At 43.3% G+C, this 13,495-nt stretch overlaps 1 protein-coding gene across 1 annotated transcript in view; it reads right to left on the minus strand.

Moving 5' to 3' along the window:
* Nucleotides 1-13,495, minus strand: part of kermit (PDZ domain-containing protein GIPC-like protein kermit) — an 82,269-nt gene that overhangs the window by 23,692 nt on the left and 45,082 nt on the right. The window contains exons 3-4 of the mRNA XM_071589357.1: nucleotides 9,298-9,431; nucleotides 4,834-4,972 (exon numbers count right to left, since the gene is read on the minus strand). Of these exons, the coding sequence (XP_071445458.1) occupies nucleotides 4,834-4,972; nucleotides 9,298-9,431 (273 nt within the window). The remainder of the gene's footprint in view (nucleotides 1-4,833; nucleotides 4,973-9,297; nucleotides 9,432-13,495) is intronic.

Here is a 13,495-nt window from a genome sequence, read left to right on the forward strand (position 1 = left end):
TCCCTCCTAAGGTCTTATCCCGCGAAAATTTTCAAAAAGGAAGGCCATTAATGAGACCGAGGAATAAATAAGGGGTGGTGTAAGAATTCAAGGAGAAAGGCTAAGAATGCTCCGATTGGGTGGCGAGAGAGTCACAGTGGCAGAGGACGAAGGAGACCTGAAAGAGTGCTGGACAAGATGGAGGAGGGGATGACGAAGCACAATATCCAGACAAATAAGATTAAAACTAAGTCAATGCCTGCATTTTATGAAGGGCTTTCCAAGTAGGAGTAGGCAGACGCACACTGGAGTGGAAGTTTCGCTATTTCAGCAGTAGACTCGGTAGTGATGGAAGGTGCAAGGTATAGTCCATGGTTTTCTACACGTATTTTCAATTTCACTTTTCCTTCCTCTTCCCCCCTCTTCCCCACTACCCTCCCCTCACTTGCTTTCCAGCATATATACTGGACTCGGAGTGTTGACTCTTACCTGACGATGATGTAGTTACATTGAAACCGGTCGCATTTATAAATTTTATTTTGTGGAAAATTACCAATTTTTAATTAATCATGATATTCCACCAGATCACGCCCGAAACTTCTCTTTTTATACGTGGCTTCAATGCGAGCGATTCAAGCCACGCACGGCGCAAACACAGCTCGCGTCCTACAATTCCTCACCTCCTCCTCCTTATCTCCTATCGTATCGTTCCCAATTATCAAAATACCATTATCTGGCACTCCCACTCATATCCAAGCGTCCACACCATCATTTATCGAAGTCCACGGATCTCGTCCATTGAAAGGTTCCTTTATCTCGCCCGTCGATGTTCAGACGGGCGAGATATGGGGACTCCCTATGTAAGAGATAGGAATATGTACCGCCATTCTCAAAGATCATGTACTTAATGTCATCATCACTAAAATCACCTTCGCTGCCAAACATCCGATTCCAACATTGAAATAATAGCCGTTTCGGCACGAAGATGCCATCAGCAGAAGTCCACTGCGAGTTCAATTATCCTCGCCCTACATGCACTTCCTTCTTTTCCATGCTGGTCTCTCCCTCGAGGGACTCCGGCAGAGCCTAAACCACTGCACCTTCGCCCTCCCGACCGTCTCCCGGCGCCACAACACAGCCTCCCGGTTTTGCTCCACGAGACCTCCGTCCCCGCCCCATCACCAAGTGCTCTCCTCTCTCAACAGTCACCCATATGAGATTGCTGCTCCCTTTGGAGAGGGGCTCTGCCTCCCCTTCGCCAAATATCCGACTCGTTGACGTCCTTGCCGATGTCTTGAATTGATGTAGGACTTTACGTTGGCATCTTTTCCGAAATGGCATTCGTAGCTCATCCAGCCACGCCCCATCCAACGCCGCCCTCGCCGAATTCCGTCCAATTTCCCTCCTCCCGTGAGTCGAAACGTATCCCTCCAAACAAACCAACAGGAGTCTTCGTTAACCTTCTTCTCCACTTAATTTCTCAAAAGTTCGTCATTGAATCCTTTGAACAGGACCGCAAATGAAAGGAAGGCTCTTGAATTCCTGCGCTCCTATGCCAACATTACAATCACCACTGCAGCCCAGGGTTCCTCGGCAGTGGTGATCGCCCCACCCAACGCAATAGGGCGAGTGGCTCGTGCCAACTCATTGCCACAACTGCCTATACCATTCTTAATGAAGATGCGAACCAAACCTCGTTTCAAAGTGATGCCTTCATGCTTTCATTCGGACCTGACGAAGGCCACTCAAACATGTCCACGACTACTAGAGACGCCACCTCACTCTAAGTACCCATCAAGCTCACATAATCAAGGTTCAGCCGCCCTACACCACCCTCTCTTTTCCCACGACACACTGTCCCTTACACACGGTTTCTGCTTAAAATTTCAAATATTGTATTGACAGAAAAAGCTTTCCTCTTCAAACGAAATTTCGACCTTCAGACCAAAGTTGCTCCTGTGGTTCCATTTTCGCCCCAGTTTATTCTGTATAGGTAACTTAGAACGAACTTTCCTTTCAGGCCAAACCCACACACCACTCTAATAAACCCGATACATTGATGACGCTGTTCTCCATTATAGCCACGGTATTGATTCCCTTAATGCTTTCCGGGCTCACCGATCTCATCTCCTTCCTTCTGCGCAACGAACTGCTTAGTTCTTACAGTAAGGTCTTCCTACACCCACCCCTTCCAGCCCGGCTATTTAGGGGAGGGAAGTGCACCTTCTTTTGACAGCAACTTTCATGCTCAGGTGCGCTCTTGGTACACACTTTGTCTCAGGACCCGTTCGTCCGTAAATAGCAATGCATTGCGCCCCTCGCCATCTTACTTCGGATTGATCGCTTCACGGGGCATTTGGAACCCTTGTTTTCTCTGGTCAGGGTGGCTCCCCAAAAGATTCGAAACATGATCGAAGTGGTGACAGGGAAATGATATCAATGGAGTGACACCCAGCGCGGGTCCTACGGAGCCAAGGTGGGCGCCCAATGGACCGCTCCGAGAGGAGGGTGACTGGCAAGGTTGTACGACATTGGCGAGGAAAAGCTAGGAATTCAATGAAATAGCTATAATAACACACATGTTGTACCGTACCTAGCGAAATAACTATATCGCTCCATCATTTTGGAACGCAGAGAAATCGACGGACATTTTTTCTATAAAACGGTGACGACGCAACACTTGCAGGGAGGGGTTATGGCGTTGTTTGTGCGCGTATGTTACAAGATAGTCGCACCTGGACAGGACATGACTCAGCATTTCCGACTCAGCCCGGTACACACTGTATTTAGTGCTCACCACGTTCGTCCAGAAAAGGAGTTGGCGGTACACGAGCGTGCTTACGACACCATATTGGCACACTTGGGCATAACCCCCGTTTCAGATTGCATACTCGCGGAAAGGCAAGCTCCTTCGATAACCGAAGCGTTTCTCAGCTTGGAGTGAAACTTCCTCGCGTGGGTTTATCAGCGTGCTTCTTGAGCAAGATCTTTCGTTCGGCTACTTTTATCTCGAGGTGGAGAACGTGTTCCTTGGCGACGAGATGGAACTGTCGCTCGTGACTTCTCCGGGAGTGAGGAGTTATGCAAATCTCAACCGGTACCGCCAACGTGGAATACTGACGCCGACACTCTCCTGCTCTTTCACGAGGGGCATCGAACACTCGGCATGGTGTGCTCATGGCTACTCTGTCGTCAAAAGACTCGAGGACCACTAGGGGTGTTCCACCAGGATTGCGAGGGAGATAGTCATGACGATGGCAGACTTGGGGTAAAGACTTTGATGGTATCACCATCTTCATCGTGCCCCTATCGAAGTTCTGCGATACGTTGATGTTCCAATTGATGCATCGGAAGGTGTAGACCTACGTCGGAAACAGGAATATCCTAAGCGGCTAAGATATATTCTCGCCAGACACCTCAGGACTCCATAGGAAGCTGAGGGCCTGTGTCCGGTTGGCGATGAGACCTGCTTTCTTTGTTTGTGCCTCCTACGCCAGGAAACGGCGAGATATCGACACGACTCCAAGTTCCCCGTCATTTATGTAATCCTTCACTCACTAATTATTAAGAGCACCATTATTTTATTAGTAATTATTGTAGAAAAGCAAAGTATTGTTGAAAAGTTAAATTATTTTTTCACTAAGTCGAAAAATAAACTCGGGAGTAATGTATCAGTTCTACTATATTAAGGTCATAGTCATAATTGATGTATTGATAGTGATGTACCATAATGTATTTGAATCTTTTGGGATATGGCTCAATTGTATGGAGATCATGTGCAGTAACCAATATAAAAAGGATTATACTGAACCAGAAAATGTTATAACTAAAAAAAAACAAAATCTACTCAATATTCTGCAACTGAAAATGTTACAGATTATGCACATTTAAACCGTCCAACGGTCCACCAGTAGAAATAATATTCCTGTGAACAAAATGGCATATTTCATTCATTAACGCAATAAAAAAAATCATAGTCAAAATCACAAACTAAGAATTGAAAATACAAATTAAATTCCAAAATGCTACGCTCAAAAGGGTTGCAGGCAATAAAGTGGGTTTGTCCCATAATTTGATGTTTCAAAATGTTTGAAAGATAAGTAAACAATTTGAAATTGAAGGAGATAAATAAAAGTTTGTCACAACCGGTTCATTACCAATAATAATATTAATAATGCATTTTTACATAATTTCATTTATAATACTTAGTTTTTAAGCTCCTCGTTCCATGCCCTGTATTGAACTTTGGAACTTTATCTCTAGTGCTCCCAAGCTCTCAACGCCTATTTCAACGTCTGAAATCACTGAAAATTCGAAATCCAAAATTATATATGAGTGAAACATTTTCCCGGTCGTCAAGTATTTATATACTTTTGATAAATTATTACATTTTCAGTTTTTTGAGCGACAATCAGTTAAAAAATCGCATATTTGTATCCCGATTGGGTCTCAAATGACGTAGATATGTACTCTCAAGTGTTTCTTCAAATTGTGATTCCATGCCTCAAAATATCTGTAAGTAAAATCAAATACTCGTATATCTAGCTTAGGCGCGGATGACCATATTTGTATATATGTAATTGAATTGTACATTTACGTTTATAATCTTTCACTTTAATTTCTTCTTTCGCTCAAAGAAGTGGAAAGTAGCACTATTATGTATACTGAGGCATTACATGTTACAAGCACTGTTTGTTGTTCTTTAGCCGGGCGAGAGGGAGAGAGAGAGGGAGAATGGTGGCGACTCGGGAAGACAGCCCTCTGTGGCTTGAGACGCGCACTTCAGGCGGCAGTACTATCCTTCGCTTCGCTCTCTCCGATTGTGTTTCTCGGGTTGGATGGCCCTTGACTCACCAAAGCCCGCCTTGAGAGGTTCCACGAGTCTCATGGTGAAGACCGCTCCTTTGGGGATGTCCTTGAGCATCTTGGCCACCTCGAAGTGACGCTTGCCCACCAGGTTCACCTCGTCGATCCTCTCGATGTGATCGCCCACCTGCCGAAAGGGACCTCCATCAATCGGACACTCTCGAACGCCACGCTGGCTGATAATATGCAATTCATCACATATCCGTTTGAATAAATCCGATTAATGTTTTCAAGCGTCAAGCAATGCGCGAGGGAAAATATTCCTTCGAACCTTTTGAACCGTCGGGGGGGCAGGACGAAAGGGGGAGGAGAAGAACTGGAATGCCCCAGCACTCGGCCAGAGGAAGCCAATGAGAAAGCGACCAATCACATCATGAAGAGGAACGCGATTCATCTTCGTGGATGGTCCTTTCAATTACGCCATTGCGTGTTTGACTGCAATATCTGGCGATTCCCACCTCATGAACCTCGAAGAGGTGGAAGGACTTACTGATGACCCTTAGAGCCGTACTGGCGGGAGCGAAATTAATTGGTCCTGGTAGGGTCGGGTCACCCATGCCAAGTAGGTCGAAAGTTAGGAGCCAGACGAAAGGTAGTCCACGTAGCGTCCGTTCCTCAGTGAGGCGGCTGCAATGGCGTCTGACCCCAGTGGGGCGGCCAATGAGTGATGGTGTCACGTTAAAAACATTATTGAAGAAGGAAACGGGAAACCGCCTCAGTTATCATTCCTAAAAACATAATGTTGAACACCAAACGGAATGTTAGTCCTGGCAACAACGGGACTCGGCCCAATCGGCCGTGTTCGTGCCCGGCAGCGGGAGAGGCGAGGCTTCCGCGGTCGTCAACTCCCGAAAGCCTAGCAAAATGAAAGTAATAGTAGCAGGACAGAAGATTCATGAGAAGGAGACAGCTTAGCAGTAGTTATTAGGGGAGGTGACCGACAGCAGAGGTCATTTGAGCCTGAATAGTACCGTATTAGTTAGAATAGGAACCTAGAATGCTGGAAAATGTTGAGGGCATGGAAATTAGAGTATATATATGTATGTAAAGCGGAGGATGAAAAGAGAGGAAACATATGTTTAAGGGCTGTGGAAGGCGAGACGGAATGATAGTGGGGATTACTGGAGTGATAGTTATGGAGTTTCTCGGAAAAAAGGTAGAAAGAAGCGCAGCTAAGGGAGAGCAAGGAACTGATGGAATATTACTAGAAGTAAAAGCTTGACACACGAACTTGGTCAACTTGGTCTATATGCCAGCGAGCAATCATACGGAGGAAATTGTCGACAGAGAATATGATTAATTAGAGGAATTAAATGTGGATGAACTAGAAAGGAAATTTTCTGATAGTAATGGGGGCACGCGACGGTAAGAAAAGATGGTAAGACGGAAAGAAAAGATGGTGATGAGGTGGGAGACTACGGTTTAGGAACAAGGAATCACGGTGGGGAAGAAGACATGGAGTTCCACAGGAGACTGGGCTTAATATTCACGGCTACTTGGTTTAGCCGCTAAAAATAGAAGTATCCATGAAAAATACACAAGCATCCAGTAAGAGATAAGTAAAACTGTAATATGGTTAGGCATAGATTTAGGAACAGCGTGATGAATCCGAGTTTTCCCGGAAGCGGGTCATATTTTAGCATCAAATAACTCAAACGTCAGATTCCAAAGGATAAAACAGGGAACGATTCTGATGAGATGGAAGAAAAATCATTAAATGGGGCAATTAGAAATACGTATAATTAGGCTGTAGACAATATTATGAGCGAGGTAGATTAGAATAATTATAGAGAAATGGGAAATCTTCTAAAAAGGGACCCCGAAAGCTACAAACTTAAAAGTGAAAGCGGTAACTTCCGAGGAACACAAGAACATTGCAGTGCGAATCATAACACTAGACCGGTAGAATTCAAACACAGTTAGTTAGAAGTTTAAAGAATTTATTAATAAACTGAGGTGAGAAACAAATAAGGCGAAATAAGCGTATTCAGGATGTATATTTCTAGAATAAAATAAGGAAGACTTTGAATATTTGGCAGATTTCGAAAAAGTGAACAATTAAGTGAATAGGGTAGAATTAGTGAATGGATTGCAGAAACTAAGAGTAAATAGGAGGGATAGTAGAGTTAATAGCAACCTGCATATGTGTCAGGCTGCTCAGGTGTTAGTGGGGAATGGGGAGTCCGGATGGGCAATGTTAGGAAGAGGTGTAAGGCAGGGTTGCCCATTATCACTGTTGCTGTTCAACCTATATGTGGAGGAAATGATTAAAGAGGCATGGGAAGAACTGGAGGTAGGAATGGAAGTGGGCGGGGAATTCGTAAAATCAGTTAGGTTCGCTGATGACCAAGCTCCAATTCATTAGTCAGCCAAGGGGTTGCAAGTATTGCTGAGTGCTTTAAACGGCCAGTGGGATAGGTATGGGATGAGAGTAAATGTAATTAAAAGAATGGTAATTTGGTTTTTGAGAGAGAGAGAGAGACAAGCTAGGTAAAATATTCAGTCAGCAGTTCATTAACTAGAGCAGGTAGAACAGTTAACGTATCTCGGAAGTGTTTTGGGCCATCGCGGTTAAAGTAGTAGGGACGTAAGGAGAAGAATTGCGCTAGGCAAAGAGGCTATCACAAGGAGGAGGGAGTTGATGACAGGGACTTTGAGTAAGGATATTAAGAAAAGAGTCGTAAAAACTTTGATATGGAGCGTAGCTATGTACGGCGCGGAAACGTGGTCATTGAAGCAGGAGGAGAGACGTAGATTGGAGGCTTTCGAAATGTGGGTGTGGAGAAGAATGGAGAAGGTGAAATGGACAGAGAAGAAAACAAATGAGGAAGTACTTGGTATGGTGGGCGGCGAGTGGAGTTTATTGGGAGAAATCCTATTGGGATGTCGAAGACTGTGATAGAGGTGAGAATGTTAGGCAAACGAGGAAAGGGCAGGAACAGGATAGGGATGTTGGACGGGAGGAAGAATGGATGGAGGAATGAAGAATGTGGAATGAGGAATAAAGGAATGAGTACTGAAGAATGAAAGAAGAGTGTGGAGTGCAGAGAGGCTCACTATATCGCCCCGCTTTGAGGTTTTGCTTCTCGTTAAAAGAAACAAGGGAATATGTCGTTGTCTTGGCTGAGTCCATCCAAAATCTCCTTAACCGTTAGAAAACAAATAAAAACGAAAAAATGTATCAAAATATCTTTTGCGCTATTTTAGTTACAGTAATACGTAGTTTTTTATGGAATACCGTTTGATTTATTATCAAAGTACTTTTTATACTTATTATTTTTGTCTGCTTTGTATTATTATTTCAAACAATTTCCGTTAAATAACAATGGGTATTAATGTCAAAACGCTCAATCACTTTAAACGAAAGCATTTATATTAATGTATTTAATATAATACAAAGTTTACCAAAAATATGCCGCCATCACTAAAATATGTTAAAATTATAAATATGCTTGCAAATTCTGCAATAAATAGCAGAAATTATTCCTTCCCACACAAGTTGCGAAAAGTCGTGAATAAGTGATTTGTTCTCTCTTAGAGCTATTGACAATATAGACAAGCACATATCAATAGAAAAATATTATGAAACGTATACTGCAAGTCAACAATGGAAAAATAAGGGAAAATTGCAAAAGTGCACGCGAAAATATTTTCTTGGCACATACGTAAATTGTATTTGCACTGCAAACTCAAGATTTCACAAGATAAAGCAATAGGAGAGAAACATGCTAGGTCGTTCAATTCTGAAAACATCAAGCATTTTATTCATTTTACAAATTAAGGTTTACGTGTAAATGCGGAAAAGGTGGCGGCACCTCACGTGATGAGCCCTGGAGCTCCATCACAGAGAGCTGCTTTACACATTTTGGCAATCAGGTCATTTCAAAGTCCCAATTGAGATGCTTTCCTCTGCTATAACTTCCTCCTCCTCATTTTTGTCCCGCACAGACCCAAATATCCTAATGGCGTCTATACGGTGAAGGGAATTACCGTGGCTCGACCACTTCGGAGGGAAATGATTGGTCAAACTGGCATTTTCACAGCGTTCCATCCAAACCTAGAACCGCAAGTTCAACCAATCATCATTTTGAACAGGAACGAAAAATGAACAAAGGTTTGTTAACTGCTCCGATCAATAGATTTTATGAAATATTCCCATCACTCTCAAGGGAAATTGTCAAAGAGATTCGCGGAGACAGTTCCTTATTTTCGCAAGATGTTAACGAAATAAGGGTAATCCTGTTGGCCCTTCTCCGAGTTCATCTTTTCGCGAGACTGGGGACCACTCGGGAGCCGAGGGCCCCTCCCCCTTTCCCACGATGCCCCAGCCGGCCTCCGGCATCGGGGGATAGGAGGCAAGCCGGCGGGCGGCGGGCGGGCCGTCCCAACGGCCGGGGCAAGCGAGCGCGCGGGGGAGGTTTCGCCTCGGCTCCGGCGGCCCCGCCCACTCACCTCGATGTATTTGGCGGCGTGGATGAGGCTGCCCTCCCGGATCCGCTTGATGAAGGCGTAGCCCGCACCGTTGTCCGTGATGGTCAAGCCCAGGGCGTCCTCCGACTTGGTCATCTCGATCTCTTTCGCGCGACCTGAGAAACAATGGAGCGCGGTTTATCTGCTGCGCACGTTGAAAGTTGGTGCTTCTCGTCCCAAGGTGCGTTCCCAAGAGAAAAACAGGATTTCAGTGGCGCACAAAATATTTAAATCGGAGACACCATCACCAAGAATGACATTTTTTCGCCCGATCTGTCATTCCAAGCTGAAGATGCTGGACGCCGAATGGATGATCGCTTTCGAATGACTTCAATGGAGTGCATATGGAAAATATTTCAGCGGCGCGATCTTCGCGTGCAAGAGAAGTTGATTCCAAACACGACCGCCGTTTCGGCCAGACCCCCACCTCCCCTCAAGGGTGCCGGCGGCAACGCCCCCTCACCCGCCCTCCCCCCGGGAAGCACCTCAAGCGCTAGGCGGGGAGTCGCCGCCGCTGGGCGCGCCAACACAACCCATGCGTTTGCGCACATATTTTAAAAGAATAAAGGGGAAAGCCTTTGGCGTGTGAAACCAAACGTGCCATGATAAATAAAAGAAATCCTGTCCGGGTAACGACCAATGTGTCCACCGAGTGGAATGATGGCCGTTCGATGCACCGATATCAAGGCATAATGCCACCCGGAATATTGGAATGTGAAGCCGTGTTTCGATATGGTGCTTGGAGCTGCGTGGAGACTGTGCTTCCGGAACAGACGAATTTTGAGTTCCTATGTTCCGAAGGGTACTCCTGATATCTCAATGGAGTTCAATAGCAACACCGGATAGGAAACGCTCCATTATTGAAACATCTCCATTATTTCCTTTGAAAATTATCAAAAACCTCGCGTCCTGGCGGCGATTCATGAAAACATTGCAGATCTAGCTCCAACTCCTAATCAAACTGTATAAAGTTACAATTCATTCCACTGCCATAAATACGTAAGCGATAATGAATCTAATAAATGCTGAGCAGGAAACAACGATGTACCACACGAGACCAATCTTGAGCAAGTTCGCCTTTTCTATGAAATAGTTTTTCGGAAATGGGTTCAGGACGCCAAAAAGAGTTAACAGAAGTAAATATTATATCTATTCGCTCAATTATTGCTTAAATAACAGACGATCAGCCAATAAATCATATTCTGATAAGTGATCTATAATGACTTTGTTCTGCGGGGAAAATTTTCATTTTCCCAATGAACGCCATTAAAAGGCGAACATTTCCGCGCTTAAACCCGGGTAACGACTGTAGTTGCAATATGGGCAAAAATGGAATGCTGCGATACATCAATCCGTCCCTGGAGCACTAATGAACCATAACTAAAACAACAAAATACACCCTTGAGCACCATAATACAACACAATCTAATTACAATAATTCTTCCTCAACTCCGCATGCTTCCTTCCTCCTTTGATTACTTGTTATAATTACATAAACCATTCCCTGTGTTGGTGCCGTCTTTAGCATTCCATTGCCTCTCAGTGCCTCTTCTTCCCGCCTCCATCCATTAACGCCCCTGCCAATGTCAGGGCTACATCTTTTGTTTTTTCTTCTCCTTCAATTATTTAAATACACTCTTCCCTACACCCACGCCTCAATCATCTACCTTCATGCTCCCGTATGAATCACCAAATTCTCGATGAATGCATACTAAAGTTTCACAAATCAAACAGATTTGCGGATGGTCAAGGAAGGTCACACCAACCTCTCTACTTCTATGACATCACGCGTGCCCATCTTCCGAAATCCAAGCTGATTTTCTCCCAAGTAATTCTTTACTCTCTTTTTCATCCTTTTGTTTATAATCCTAAATGCGTGCCAAACCTTTGCCGTTTGTAAATTCAAATACATACTCGAACGGCCCCAACATACTGCCATTTTACCACACATTCCCAATACTAAGAATATCATATCAGAGTTGCAAAGATGTTGCTTATTAACCAAAAAAATGTTCATGTTCTCCGAATGGACAAAATATTATTTCCTGTGTCTACTTTCTGTGCAATAGGAGTCGCTCCACTACGAGGGAGTGCGCTCACTCTTAGTTACTCACGACGAATTCTCCATAATTTAACGACAAAGACGAAATTCAAATTGTTTCCAATGAATATAACTGTGCATCTCTCGTCCAATACGAGGCACTACGTCGTTTGCTGTTAACTTATTACATTTTCCATTCATGGAGTATTTGAATAAAATAAATGGGAATAACTCCAAACCTCCGTGTGCTGCATTCAAACTTAATATGTTTACAATGTACGCGGTTAGTATCGATTCCCTCTGGAAAACTGTATGTATATCAGACCTGTGTCATATATTTATATGAATATCAGACCTGTATACGTCTTTATTGTATACATGTGTGAAGAGGGTATTACGTACGTGTGTGTGGAGGCAATTTAAAATTCATTTCATGCGGTAGGAATAAGACGAATAAATAAAAGTCATTCTCTGAAAACCAAGACTCCGATTGCAACGCCATATGTGCATGGCGGGCCACTACCTCTCAAATCTGTGTTGCCTTTCATCGCCGCATTGCTTTCCCAAATGTGCACTATTCTTGGTGCCTGTTTTTCCATGACTTTTTTCGCGCATATTTTCTGGTACTTAATTATGAACCCAATTTTTGTCTCTAAAACTTTTGAGTCCATCTTGCCTCGACTCCCGATCCCATTGTAGCTCTTGAATGCGATAGTAAAACTTCCGCGATTTGTTTCACTTCTGCGCCATGCCACCACCTTTTGCACGCGGTACTATGAAATAACGATGGCAATTGAAACTTTCCTACCGGTAGCTTAGCACTACGATGCAACTATATCAGTTGATATAAACTCATTTATGTATTTTAGTTTGTGGAATCCGTCTGCATAACTTAGCAGTGCATAATCTCGTCCAGTATTGCATAAATTATAATTCTTCATAGGACTGACTTAGGCTAGCCAATCTAATCATCAAATAGTTAAGGGACTTGTGAGACTTCTGGAAATTTGCAGTATCCAATACTGATAAACAAAAAAGTGAATGGACCACAAATGAACATCTGAGTGCGCGATGAGGTACTTTGTACATTTCATAAAACATGTATTTCATTAGTGTTCATCGTGCCGAAAGTGAACTGTACAAGCTCAATCAATTAAATGGGCGCATATAAAGAGAGATACCTAAATGCCCTGCCTTTCGTAAATTCGGTAATTCATTTTGTAAATGCTTATTAAACTTCTCAAAGTGTTAAATGAAAACAACCTTCATATCAATGTAGCTGGAAAGAATGAGGAAATAATAGAAACTAAATAGATTGATCGCAGTGAAAAGATACCTGGGAAAAATAAAAAAGGAAGAATTATTCGGTCAAATAGTTCAAGGTTTGTTTCATTACACCCTTAAAAGTATGGGTTGTAATCCCTAATTTCCACATAAAAATCAGATACCATTAGCACACGAGTAAATTTAAAGTTAAAGCCAAAGACAATTAACCAGCGATTTATGATTTTGCATAATTATCATTGAATGGGAAACATTACAGCTTCAATGACGTTCAAAGCACAACCCTCGGGTTTCTTCATTTTGCAATTGTGCAAGGACTCTTCTGTGAACATTCTGTTCAACCACTAGAACCGGAGCAGAGAGAGAGGGAGAGAGAAGGAGAGAGAGGGAGGGAGAGAGAAAGAGAAATTGAGTTCGGAACAGAGCCTCGAGATCAGCTCTTGCATTGATGAACTGAAGTGTTTAGCCAGTACTCTGGCCGTGGCTCAGTAAACAGACTCCCAGACATCAAAGTGGCTGCGAAGAAGTTATTTCATCTGCTAGAAATCATTATTTTTACGGACACAATCGTCCAAAAAGATTAAATGAAACTTAATCTCTATATAATCAACTTTCATTCAAAAATCTATGAAGGATGTCTTTTACAATTTTTACGATTCGAATATCATAAAAGAAGTTTCCATTCAGCTATTCCCTCGGTCCCCCCTCTTGAATATGCGCCCCTTACATACTCCTTATATATACTTTTCTCAGCTTTCAAACAGGTATCCCAAACGGTGTCTATTAAAAACGCTGAATTGGCATATAAGTGAATAGTTTTTATCTAATTATTTCTTTCGCCTAAATCCGGAAACA

The sequence above is a fragment of the Hetaerina americana genome, unplaced genomic scaffold (genome assembly GCF_022747635.1).
Source record: "Hetaerina americana unplaced genomic scaffold, ioHetAmer1.1.p SCAF_37, whole genome shotgun sequence".
In the NCBI taxonomy this organism is placed as follows: Eukaryota; Metazoa; Arthropoda; class Insecta; order Odonata; family Calopterygidae; genus Hetaerina; species Hetaerina americana.